General features: G+C 48.9%; 1 protein-coding gene across 5 annotated transcripts in view; it reads left to right on the forward strand.

Annotated features, from left to right (window-relative positions):
* The window catches only part of Sort1 (sortilin 1), an 84,868-nt gene that overhangs the window by 67,438 nt on the left and 4,052 nt on the right, over positions 1 to 13,378 (forward strand). For 3 of the 5 annotated variants that reach the window (XM_076574819.1, XM_076574820.1, XM_042279721.2), the window contains exons 12-20: positions 59 to 161; positions 1,144 to 1,312; positions 2,093 to 2,283; positions 3,986 to 4,175; positions 7,847 to 7,963; positions 9,746 to 9,854; positions 11,453 to 11,551; positions 12,246 to 12,352; positions 12,888 to 12,999. In XM_076574819.1, the coding sequence (XP_076430934.1) occupies positions 59 to 161; positions 1,144 to 1,312; positions 2,093 to 2,283; positions 3,986 to 4,175; positions 7,847 to 7,963; positions 9,746 to 9,854; positions 11,453 to 11,551; positions 12,246 to 12,352; positions 12,888 to 12,999 (1,197 nt within the window). The remainder of the gene's footprint in view (positions 1 to 58; positions 162 to 1,143; positions 1,313 to 2,092; positions 2,284 to 3,985; positions 4,176 to 7,846; positions 7,964 to 9,745; positions 9,855 to 11,452; positions 11,552 to 12,245; positions 12,353 to 12,887; positions 13,000 to 13,378) is intronic. The other 2 variants (XM_076574821.1, XM_076574822.1) reach the window with 1 other exon arrangement.

Here is a 13,378-nt window from a genome sequence, read left to right on the forward strand (position 1 = left end):
TGAAATGTAAGGACGTTGTGCCTTTGGTTTTAATCTGGGCTTTGGTTTCTCTTCACAGTGCAGTCTTCATATTCATGCTTCTTACAGCATCTCCCAGAAGCTAAATGTTCCCATGGCCCCGCTCTCGGAGCCCAATGCCGTGGGCATAGTCATCGCTCACGGTAAGGACCGCCCCCACCATTGTGAACAGAGGTTACATGGGGAGATGGTGCAGGCTTTGAGCATCACACACACACACACACACACACACACACACACACACACACACACACATGCACATGTGCCCCAAAAAAGTCACTGCAGGTGGCCTCTGTGTTCTGTTCATTTCCTTTCTGTTGCTATGATAAACCACTCCGGCCAAATGCAGCTTGAGGAGGAAAGGATTTATTTCATGTATACTTTCAGATCAACATTTCATCTCTGAAGGAAGTCAGGGCAGGAACTCAATGCAGGGACCATGGAGGAGCCTGCTTGTTGGCTTATTCCCTGGCTCCCTCTCTCACGGGCTTGTGCTTAGCTTTCTTTCTTTTCTTTCTTTCTTCCTTTCTTTCTTTCTTTCTTTCTTTCTTTCTTTCTTTCTTTCTTTCTTTCTTTCTTTTTTTTTTTTTTTTTTTTTTCCGAGACAGGGTTTCTCTGTGTAGCTTGGTGCCTTTCCTGGATCTCACTCTGTAGACCAGGCTGGCCTCGAACTCACAGAGATCCTCCTGGCTCTGCCTCCCGAGTGCTGGGATTAAAGGCGTGCGCCACCGCCGCCCGGCCTAGCTTTCTTTCTTATACAACTTTCTTATACAACTCAAAACTACCTGCCTCAAGGGTTGATGCTGCCCACAGTGAGCTGGGCCCTCCCACATCAATCATTAATCAAGACAACCACAAATGTGAGCATGGGCCAATCTGACCTGGGCAGTCCCTCTGCTGAAGGTAGCTAGAACACGATCATTGGATGGGATTTCCTGTACTGTAACAATGCTTTGGGTTTTTAATAGACTCTCCTTGGCAATGGCACACCCAAGCTTTGATGGCTTTCTTTCTACTCTAACAGGCCTGGTGGAAAATAGAGCAAGTTCATTCCAAAGTCCTCTTTTGCCAGGAAATCCTCTTTGCTTCATTGCTAATGTATGCTGATGGCCACTTGCTTTGCAGGCAGTGTGGGAGATGCCATCTCGGTGATGGTCCCAGACGTGTACATCTCAGATGACGGTGGTTACTCCTGGGCAAAGATGCTGGAAGGACCCCACTATTATACCATCCTGGATTCCGGAGGCATCATCGTGGCCATTGAGCACAGCAATCGTCCTATCAATGTGATTAAGTATGCATGCTCTCAGCTCCCCACACGTATCTGCGTAGAGGGCGGTGGTGGGGAAGCCCTTGGGCTTATGGTATAGAGAGTCGTGGACCCTGATTTACCTTCTTAGATCCCACAGAACTATATATAGCAAAGGCTCCCACAAGGATAATGTTTGAAGCATCCCAGATGAGGTGACACTACCTTTTCTTCCTCCTGGCTACGGATTTTATCACTTGAATTTTTTTTCCTTGGGTCAGCAAGATGACTAAGAAGGTAAAGGTGTTTGCTGCCAAGGCTGATGATCAGAGTTCAATACCAAGGAAAGAACAGACCCTCCCCCATCATATACCCCCACACACACACCTGCACACACATGCACACACTTCCGCTAGTCACCCTCACCCCATGCTGTAGCACACACCACCACGACTAAATGAAAACAATTGATCTTCTTTCACCCCACCCCCAAAATAAAGAAATGCCCGAGCACTCTGAGTTAGAAATGACTTCAGTACAAATGTTCCAAAAATGTGAGGTATTTCAATTCTATCTATTCCTATTAATTTGGACTCATGCTGGGTCACTGCTCTCTCTTCCTTTGAAAGAGGTATTTTCTTCCGTGCTTTGTTGTAGGAAGGAATCCTTTCTCATACCCTGTTCATAGAGGTATTGTAGGACAGTACGTCACCCTCTAAATACAAGGGTTTCCTCTGGGTGGGGACCAAACAGCTAGATTGCTTTCCTGCTGCCCCCAGTGCGTGCTGGTCCTCTGTCATGATCCTTCTCAAACCCTGGTTTCAGGTTCTCCACAGATGAGGGCCAGTGCTGGCAAAGCTACGTCTTCACGCAGGAGCCAATCTACTTCACCGGCCTGGCTTCGGAGCCCGGAGCCCGGTCCATGAACATCAGCATCTGGGGGTTCACAGAGTCTTTCATAACCCGCCAGTGGGTCTCCTACACCGTGGATTTCAAAGATATCCTGGAGCGGAACTGTGAGTGTCTCCTCTGGGGAGTCCCCAGGAGAAATCTGTAAACTCCCTTTCCCAAATAACCCATTCAGAGGAATCTCTTTCAACCAGGATAAGCAAGTGCATATGCATATGAAAGGCGACTGGAGATGTCCTGTGTGGGCAATCCTGCACTGGAATAGCCAAGCAGCCCTGGGCTTAGCACTGTGCAAGAGATGCTCGCTCAGGGCATCTGTGTAGTTCAAATTATCCTGTCAGCTACACTGTAAAATAGAAGGTGGACTGCATCTTCGTGGTGGAATTACCTGTAGATGTCCAAAACACCATTGCAACACGTCAGTGGTATGGAAGATTGCTGACATAGTTTTTTTTTTTCTTGTGTCAACATCCTGAGCACGTCTCAGTTCAGACCAGCTGCACGTGGCAGGGCTGCCGCATAGGACAGTGTAGCCTTGCACTGCAGGAGGGATCTTTAGTACCTTTTATGAGACACTCTTCTGCCTTGTAAGAATAGTACGTGTATGTGTTTGTCGAAAATCATTTTGTGACTTTTTGGGGGGGCGGGTTGCCTCTCTGTAGGCAGATGCAGTGGGGCTGTAGAAGCACAGTTTTGGGGGGAAAGTGTTCGCAAGGACTGCCCCCTTGATCCTGTCACTCCGGACACTGAAGGGAGGGAGGTTCACGGGGAGTTTTAGTTTGGATGTGAGTCCTAGCTGAGGCTCTGGAATAAACACTGGGCAGGTTCGAAGGACTTCAGGAAGAAAGTGTCCAGCACGTGGTGCTCCCCAAGTCACAGACAAACCCAGCCACAGTGTCACAGTGAGAAACGTGGAGACTAAAAGAAAGCGCTGGAGGAAAGGTGCCCTGTGATTACATGTCGGCACCGTATAATCAGGGCTGAAAGTGTGGGTCATTTAAGAGACAAGTGTCCGGTTAGTCCTGCGGCTCCTGTGACGCAGAGCCCTCAGCGGGGACTTGCGGTTCTGTAACACATTCCCGTGTGGTTGGAGACCCTTGTCTTCTAAATGCGCGAACAAGGCGGAAGGAGCTGGCTTGTGAGCAGGGAAATCCGTGTTAGCTCTCAAGCTTAGGATCATTAAAATGTTTGTTAGGCACCTGCTTCCTAGCAGGCTGGCTCACTGCCGATCTTCAAGTCCCGAAAGGTGAGAATGCAGGCGACACTCTTTAGGTTCCAACCTGTGAGTCTTTTCCTAGGAGTAGATGATGTGGAACGCTAAAGCAGAAACAGATGTCAACAACTGGCATCAGAGAGCCAGTGGACTCGAGAGGAAAGCTGTGCCCTTCCGCTTGAAGCCAACTCTGTTGTGGCCACATCGAGCTGGGCTCTTGCCTCGTTAGTGTCTTATACTAAACAAAGGGCCCCAGGATGAGAAACATGACTGTTTGTCTCTGATAACTCCAGGGCTGGAGTGCCCTGGCCATCGCGGCAGACAGCAGCCTCCTGGTTTGGAGAGACTCCAGAGCTCCCTAGACAGCCACACTTTAAAACAAAGATTTCTCCCAATCCCTGCTCAGAAGGCAAGATGGCTCTCCGTCTTCTGGTCTTCCCTTGCCATGAGGAACCTGCTGTGGGTTCTAGACTAAAGTGACTTTGAATCAGATATCCCCACCTGTCCCTCCTCCTTCCCTTAGCCTGGCAGCTGCCTCTCTCTTGTGGGTGGGCTGTGTGTTGTGCCGATTTCTGAACATTCTGTCTGTCCTTTAGGTGAAGAGGATGACTACACCACGTGGCTGGCACACTCCACAGACCCTGGAGATTACAAAGACGGCTGCATTTTGGGCTATAAAGAGCAGTTCCTGCGGCTGCGGAAATCCTCCGTCTGTCAGAATGGTCGAGACTATGTGGCGGCCAAGCAGCCATCCTTCTGTCCCTGTTCCCTGGAGGACTTCCTCTGGTACCAGCACCCCTCAGACCCCTCTGTCAGCCCCTGTCCCACCTGTGGGGAGGTGACAAATAGTTCTTTTATCCAGCTAAAATACACTGACGTTCCTTTTCCCCAGACTGACTGACTCCCACCTGTTAGCCACAAAAGGGAAGCAGAGAGAAAGAGAGCCAAACATCGCTAACATTTAGACAGATTATTTTATCAAACTAGTCAGTCACTGGGCACAGCCACTGCCCAGCCATAGAGCTGCTGCCCTGGACATGGTGGGAAGGACAGAAATATATATATAAGCTGTAACTCGGTTGGTATAGTGTTTGCCTAGCGTGCATGAAGCCCTGAGTTCGATCCCCAGCAGCAAACAAACTGTGTTTCATGCTAATAATCCCAGCACTTGGGAGGTAGAGGCAGGACGAAGTGTAAGGTCTCCTCAGCTACATAGCGAGTTCGATAACAGCCAGGGATACTTGAGACCCTGTCTCAAAAGAATTAAATTTTAAAAGGAAGAAGAGTTTGGGAGGGGGGTGGTCTGCAGAATGTTGAGCCAAAACCACAGGAAAAGTGGTTGGGGCAGGGTGGAAATTGGGATTCGCAGGAAGCCCGCTGGAAGGTGCTGGGCTCTGGAGCGTTTGAACGTTGGTGGTTTGGGCCTGACTAGAGGTGACATCAGTATGTTCACGGTTCCTAGGTCTCACTGATGTCTAGAGGCCACCACGATGGACTCCCTAGAGTTCAGGACAGCCAAGGATGAAGAGTTACTTACTCGTTCTGGTGTTGATATGAACGAGGCCAGTGTCACTTAAATGAAGGGAGTTGGGGCAAATGAGAACTACTTGTGACAGATTCTGACAGGAAGCAAAAGTGGGTCCTAGAGCGCTTGGACAGAGAGAGAGGACACACACAGTCATCTTGCCTCCCTCGTCATATTGCCCTGAACTACGGGGACAGTAAATGCAGATCTGAAGGGAACCAGGTCTGACCCTGGGTGGCTCCTCCCATCTCCATTCCCACAGGAAGCACTTTTCCCTCAGCTCACCTTTGGCTTACAGTCAAGCCTGAAGTTGCTCCACAGGGTTGTCCTGCCCTTGACCTCACCTACAGGTCTCCTTCCCTGAGCTGCCGCTGTTTCCTAACGCACTGTGGTCCTGCCGAGGCTTGGTTGTGAGAATACTTCCTGTGTGAGGAAGGCCTGGCCTCATTCCCTGCTGGACCCTGCACCTGGGAAACTCCCCTTGGCCTTTACTGTTTAAGGCAGATAACACCACTTTAAAGCCTCTTCCATTTTCCCTCACCAGACTCTCTCTCTCTCTCTCTCTCTCTCTCTCTCTCTCTCTCTCTCTCTCTCTCACACACACACACACACACACACACACACACAAACACACACACAGTAAGCGGTAGATGGAGAGAGAAGAAGGTTCCTCCTGTGGTGAAGAGGAGGATCGCAAAGGCCTTGTTGGGGAGTTGGCATCGAGCTAAGTGCTGATGAGTGGTGGCATTTGCCTGTGTGCATCCAGGAAGGAAGTGGACCACAGAAGCCACTGGACTCGAGAGCTTCGACACCCAACAGCACACCAAGGAAGTCAGAGCAGTCATAATGCAGAGGGAAAACACTTGAAAGGCAGAGACAGGCAGATAGGTCCCCAAGAGCTGCAGGCTGGCCTGATCTACATAGGGTGCCCCAGACCTGCTAGGGCTACGTTTAAAAAAGAAAAGGGGGCTGGAGAGATGGCTCAGAGGTTAAGAGCACTGGCTGCTCTTCCAGAGGACCCGGGTTCAATTCCCAGCAACCACATGGTGGCTCACAACCATCTGTAGCTCTGGTTCCAGGGGATCCAGCACCCTTACACAGACATACATGTAGGCAAAACACCAATGCATATAAAATAAAAATAAATAAATTACTTTTAAAAAAAAGAAAGAGAAGGAAGGAATCAGAGTCCAGGTGGAGGACTTTTGAGCTAAATTTCCCTTTCAGATGGTAGGAAGAAAAGTACTGTTGTAGACAGATGTGGAGATGATGAGGGACTGGTACAGAGGAGAAAATACTGGGTTTGATGACCAGTGAGCCTTGTGGGGCCTTAGACATTTCATTTCCAAGGTGGCAGAGGGCATTGAAGCCAAAATGCATGAAATAAAAAATAAACGAGGGACTAGAGATGTTGATTAGTTTAGCAGTAGAATGTTTATTGAAAGTATTCCTACAAGAAATACGGCTAGAGATTGGGGTTAGAGCACTTGTCAAGCATATATCAGACCCTGAGTTCAATCCTGAGAGAGAGAGAGATGGGGAGGGAAGTGGGGAGAGAGAGAGTTGCCCAATACAAGAGAGAAGGGGATGATTCCTAGCGTAACCATATGTAGGCTGAGGGGAAGGCACTAGTGAGTGGTAGAGATTGGCTGTCCTTTCTCACACTCTGGGATGAAAGGGTGGGTGGGAAGAGCAGTACCAAAGCCGTGGATGCTACCTAAAGGGTCAGCCTTGGAGAAAAGGCAGGACCTTATTTCATGGGAGAAGACAGAAAGGAAGGTGGGCGAGAGGTGCTACAAAGAGATGATAGGATGGAGCGGGAGGCTGGGGAGATGGATCAGTGGCTTGAGAACATGAAATCTGAGCCTCAGCACGCACACAAGAGCAAGGCCTGTTGGCACACATCTGTAATTTCAGTGTTAGGCACATCTGGAGTTCACCAGCCTGCTTGTCCAGTCAGTTGGTGAGTTCCATATTCAGTGAGAGACTCTGCCTCAAAAACTAAAGGGGAGAGTCATAGAGGACACCTGACACTGACTTCCGGTCTCCATCCCGACATGCATGGCATGGACATATACACATGTGTGTATGTATATACACATAAGTGCAAACACACATACACAAAAGGTGGAGGGCAGGAAAGAGTGTTCGGATTGGCTGTCTAGGAAGCTAAGAGGGACAGAAGAGAAAATATAAGAACGTACACATTCCCAAGAGCAGCAGTTAATGAATGGCATGTGGAGGAAAAAATTAAGTGTCTGTGTATGTAGATCTGTTGCTTATCTGCCGTGGCCCTCTCTGTCTCTGCTGTTAGGGACCCTGCCCTACTGTAAGTGGTATTCTGTTCCTTCCCTGAGCATGGGCTGGTATAGGTCTCCTATCCTGGAGATCTTGGCTGTTCGTGAGTCTGCCGGGCTGGTCCATCTCTCCTCATCAGTGAGCCGTCTCTGTGGCTATTCCTAAGGGACCGTTTTCTTTCCGTGACTTTAGTAAACACCCAAGCTAACTGATTTACAGAGGAAAGCCTTCATCGGGTTCTGCTGTCCTGGGCCTATGGTGAACAGCACTTCAGGACAGAACCGTGAGGCAGAGCAAATCGGTCCCTGTGGCCAAAAAGTGACAGAAGAGGAAGAAGACAGGGCCCCGGTACCTGCAGCCCCTCCACTAGGCCCCACCCTGGAAAGACTCCACTGCCTCTCAGTAGCACCACACTGGGGACCAAGTCTTTAACACAGGCCTTTGGGGAGGACCTTAAGATCCACGTTCTAGCGTGGACCTGCAAAGATGCCACAGCCTTCCCAACCTGATCCTAGCAACTGTTGGCACCTCAGTTGGAGCATCCTTGACAGGAATGTCAACTCTCCACTTGACTGTCGGTCATGTGCTGGCTGGTAGGCACCTTCCAAAGCGTCCTTGTTGTTGATTCTTGCAGTGACTTTGGCTACTTCCGTCCAGAAAACGCCTCAGAGTGTGTGGAGCAGCCGGAACTGAAGGGGCACGAGTTAGAGTTCTGTCTGTACGGCAAGGAAGAGCACCTGACAACAAACGGGTAAGACGGCCCCTGATGGCGAGGTCCTCACTCTTCTGAGCCAAAGCAGCTTATCTCCACACAGTTCTGAATGAGCAGTACTCCAGAACGTTCATGAAAGAACTATCTACTAGACCTACTGTGATGACCAAATAGTCTGTCATCTGCCATGTCCAAATGGCAGCCATTGGCCTCACGGGGCTGTTGATGCTGAGGAACTGAGTTTCCCATTTTTATTAATGTCATATTCCAATGGCCTCCACGGGGGAAGGTGCAGCCCTGAGGGACCTCCCCGCTTTCTCTGCTGATGGACTCCCCGCTCCCATTCTTGTGCTACCTGTTGACGAGCTCTCTCTGAGCCTGAGTTCTGGGTGCAGTCTGAAGGGACAGACATGTGCCTGTCAGCAAGACACAGAAATGCTGAGTCTGTGCAGGCCCTGAGACGACACAGACTATCCCCACAGACTGCGTCCCTTCCCACCGCCAGCCCCGGGCCCATGCCCATTTTGCCTGCCTCACAGTATGTCAGTCAACAAAACAATGCATTGGCCAAACAGGACTTCCTGATGAGGTGGCCAAACTTACAGGAATCTGAGAACGAGTTTTAAGTCCGCAGTCCTCAGGGTAGGGCATAGCGGTACTTGTGGGATAAAGAACAGGATGAAACTTGATGGGGCAGTGCATGCCTGTAACCCTAGCACTCAGGCCACAGGGGTGGGTCACCTTTAGTTCAACACCAGTCTGCATTACACGTCTAGTTCTAGGCTAGCCAGCCCTGCTTAGATAAACTGTCTGGAGAGAAGGGGAGGGGCTAACGTAGGCGTGAATAAATGCGATGAGAGGCTAGACTATCGGTACTCTGCACACCCTCATAGCTCCTCAGAAATGGTGTTCCCAGAGTCCGAGGTTGGAGGCTTTGGGTCCTTTAATGTCAAAAGGTTACCCATTGAGTTGTGCATCATTCGAAAGGTCAGCTGCATAGTTGTGTCTTCAACAAAAGTGACCATTTAAGTCCCTGAAAATTGCTGGGTATGAAAATTGTGCACACCTTTAATTGTGCACACCTCTGGGAGGCAGAGGCAGATCAATCTCTGTGGGCTCAAGGCCAGCCTACTCTTCCTAGTGAGTTCCAGGACAGCCAGAGCTGCATAGTGTGAAACCCTGCCTCAAAACAAAAGCCCCTGGAAATGAACACAGGCAACTGTGATCATCATGACCCATGTTTCCTAGTGGGAAGAACTTTCTGCAGTTTTCAAATCTTGTTTTCTGGAAAGAGGCAAGAGCGTGGGAATACATCCTTTATGTTCTGTTAAAAAAAAAAAAATCTCTTTTTCCCATACTCCTCCTTTCCCTTTCTCCCTTCTCTTCTCTGAGACATTTTAGTGTGATGTGGTGTGTGTGTGTGTGTTTACTGTGTGATGCTTCTTGCACATTAACTAATACAGACACCTACATGTCTCGGAGCAGCCATTCGGTGTCTGCTGCTCTGTAGAGATCCTCTTCACTGAGGTGAGTTAGAGCCCAGTTTGCTGACAGGCTTCATTATTAGCAGGCGGTCTACACCTAGTACTACTGCTTCCTGTTTATCATTTTGGGTTCAAGCCCACCTCTCTCGTAGCCATCACTGAAGACAGATTTTGGGAGACGTTCGCAAACTTGTTTCTTTGAGGTTCCCTGTACCTCACAGCCTGCTAGACAGAATGGCCGCAATTCCTGCAAGAGGCCTAGCTACTGACTCCATGCCTTCCCCCAGAAAACAGCACAGCCACTGGCAGTCTCTGTGAACCATTTCCTGTCTTTCAGGTACCGGAAAATCCCAGGAGACAGATGCCAAGGAGGGATGAATCCAGCCCGAGAAGTCAAAGACTTGAAAAAGAAATGCACAAGCAATTTCTTGAACCCCAAGAAGCAGGTATGTTAAAAACAGATCTAGCTTCTGGGTACAGGTGGGATTTCACGTTCTGCCAGGAAAAATCAAAGTTACGCTGTGGTACCAATACGGAATGGCCCACAATGCTTCTGCAGAACTTTGCACAGCTGTCAGGATGAGGGACCCATCATGTACCCCAGTGACAAGGTCATCCTGCTAAGAGCTGCTGTGTGTTTGGGGGAAAATGGTATTATGTAAAGTTGAAAAGGTCTTAAAAGCATGGAGTTGTAGAGTTGCTGAGGCCCAGAGTTCTTCAGAAAAAATATTTAAGAGTAGTGCTCAGTGAGCAAAGGATACACGTATCGAACTGTCACGATGTCCCTGCTGATATGTGCGTTTATGTCAGTCAGAGTTAAAATAAGGTTAGGGCTGGGTACTATGGCTCTATAGGCAGAGTACTAGCAATAATAAATATAAATAAATAAAATAAAAGCAAGCCTTTGGCGGGGGGGGGGGGGGGGGGGGGGGACCATAAAGGGCCATGGACTGGAGATCAGACTTCAATTTCCAGCAGCACATAAACAGACCATGATAATGCACATCTGTAACCCCACCACTTGGGCACTCAGGCAGGAGGATCAGAAGTTTAAGGTTACCCATGGCTGCATAGCTAGTTTGAGGTCATCCTGGGCTACATTAGACACTATCTCCAAAACAAACAAATGGTACTAGAGAGATGGCTAGGCAGTCAACAGTACACACTGCTCCTGCAGAGGACCCGATTGGTCTCTGCCACCCATGTCAGGCCGCTCACTACTGCCTATAACTCCAGCTCCAAGGGATCTGACACCCTCTTCTGGATTCTGTAGGTACTGCACTCACACATGCACATACATACACATACACACACACATACACACACACACACACAACTTACAAATAAAAATAAATATTTAAAAACAAAGCTGAGTGGTGGTGGTGTACACCTTTTATCCCAGCACTCGGGAGGTAGAGGCAGGCATATATATCTCCATGAGTTCAAGGCCAACCTAGTCTACAGAGAAAGTTTCAGGACTGCCAGGACTACATAGAGAAACCCTGTCTTGAAAAAACAAAAAACAAAACAAAATAAAATAAAAGCAAGCCTTTGGGGGAGGGGATAGGGGGACCATAAAGGGCCATGGACTGGAGATCTGCACAGGCAGAGGTGAGCCCTGCCCAGTAAGAAGGGATTGTTGAGCTATCATGCCATGTGTGTTAAGTGAAAAGCTATTAAGTGTAGCCATAATGGACCGCTTCAGATCAAGTCATAGGAAGTGTGGTACCGATGTGTCTGGTGGAGCTCTGGAGATAAGGTAACCAGGAGGGCCTCCTGGGGAAGCAGCACTGGCAGTGTGACCGGGAGATAAGCTGAGGACCGTCTCCCTAATCTGTAACATGAAAGGCTGACCCTGACAATCGCAACACTGCCTCCCTGCTGTTCTAAGGGGTGAGAGCCCGACATGGGTGGGACGCAAGGGCAATGAAGGGAGAGTGTGTGGGTGTGTGTATTTGTAAGGGGGTGAGTTCCTCCTTCTCTGCACCCCTGCCCGGGACCGCTGGTGGCTGTCCTCAGAGTGTTTGTGTGTGTGATTGCACAGGACTCCCGCCCACAGGGACACAGCTTGTCCCAGAATCCAGCTCCGCCTCCTCTTGGATACACTGAAAACACACACTTCCTATCTCCTACCCAGAAGCAGGTAGGTTACACGCAAACAATGATATAAGGCTTATTTGTAAAAACATGTCAAAAATTAAGGAACAACAGGAACTTGGTGTCCTAAAATGGCCTTCCTGGAATAGCGCTGACACACGTCTTCAAAGATGATGGTCTAGTTATAGATTCATTCAGCCTCTATTCTCTCAGTTCCTTTCCTGCTCTACCCTTGAGCTCCAGGGGTTGTAAGCAAGGGACATGGAACAGTCACAGTGACCATCGTGATGATCTTCTAGGCGTGCCCAACCTGTGGCCCCAGGGTTACATGCAGCCAAGAATGGCTATGAAGGTGGCCCAACACAAAATTGTAAACGTATTTAAAAATGTGACTTCTGTATGCAATGTTTCTGGTAGCTGAACTGAGCAGTTCTCAAGCATGAAGTTTATAGATGATAACATCTTGTGGCAATGTCAAATGGCTGGCCACGCCTGATTTGAGGCAGTTGCCAAGGCTTCCACTGTGACTTTGACCTTGAAGACCTTGCCCTACAGCTTCCAGGCAGCTGGAGTCCAGATTCCCTGTGCTGGTGTGCTAGCCTCCTGGAAACACTGAGACGGTTCACCTGGGGGTGGAGAAGTGCTCGAACTAAGTGCCTTGGCCTATAGGTCACTCTCTGAATGAAGCCCCAGACTGTGTGTGCCTAACTGAGCCTCTGTTTGTGTTTTAATTTATCAAGAATTCCAAGTCAAACTCTGTTCCTATTATCCTGGCCATCGTGGGATTGATGCTGGTCACAATTGTAGCAGGAGTGCTCATTGTGAAGAAATATGTCTGTGGCGGAAGGTAAGAAATGTGGAAGTGGGTCAGAGGGCCTGAATCCAAACCAAAAGGCCACCCTGGCCCATGTGATTCCATTCTCTTGGCTGAAACTAGGTAAAGCGATAATCCTCAAGATTCAGGTCCAAATCTTATGTTTTATTATATCTGCATGCTGTGCAGCCATGAGTATGGAAACTGAAGGAAACCCCACGTTATAAGAAACACTCCGGGGATTGGGGATTCAGCTCAGTGGTAGAGTGTTTGCCTAGCAAGCACAAGGCCCTGGGTTCAGTCCTCAGCTCTGAGAAGAAAGAAAGAAAGAAAGAAAGAAAGAAAGAAAGAAAGAAAGAAAGAAAGAAAGAGAGGGAGGGAGGGAGGGAGGGAGGGAGGGAGGGAGGGAGGGAGGGAGGGAGGGAGGGAGGGAGGGAGGGAGGGAGGGAGAGGAAGGAAGGAAGGAAGGAAGGAAGGAAGGAAGGAAGGAAGGAAGGAAGGAAGGAAAAAAAAAAAAAAAAACACTCCCTACTTAGCTCGGGGAAACTAACCACGGTCTCCTCCCCAGGTTCCTGGTCCACCGATACTCTGTGCTCCAGCAGCATGCAGAGGCTGATGGAGTGGATGCTTTGGATACAACCTCCCATGCGAAAAGCGGTTATCACGATGATTCAGATGAGGTGAGACACTTCCTTCTTGAGCATTATCCAAAAATTGAAGTCTTAAAAAATAATTTTTCTACTTGTGATGATCAAGACAGTCTCTGGAAAGATGGCTCAGAGGTTAAGAGCACTGGCTGCTTTTCCAGACAACCCAGGTTCCGTTCTCCGTAAACACGTGATGGTTCACAGCTCTCTATAACTCTAGTTCCAGGGGGTCCAATGCCCTCTTCTGGACTCTGAAGGCACCAGGTGTGTTCATGGTACACAGACAGACGTTCAGGCAAAACACTCATACATCTAAAATGGAAATAAGTCTATTTTAAGTTTTTAATAAAGATACAATTCGGATCAAGTTGTGCATAGGCTAGAAACAGTGCGTCCATGGCTACAGACCTGA

The sequence above is a fragment of the Peromyscus maniculatus genome, chromosome 6, assembly GCF_049852395.1.
Source record: "Peromyscus maniculatus bairdii isolate BWxNUB_F1_BW_parent chromosome 6, HU_Pman_BW_mat_3.1, whole genome shotgun sequence".
Classification (NCBI taxonomy): Eukaryota; Metazoa; Chordata; class Mammalia; order Rodentia; family Cricetidae; genus Peromyscus; species Peromyscus maniculatus.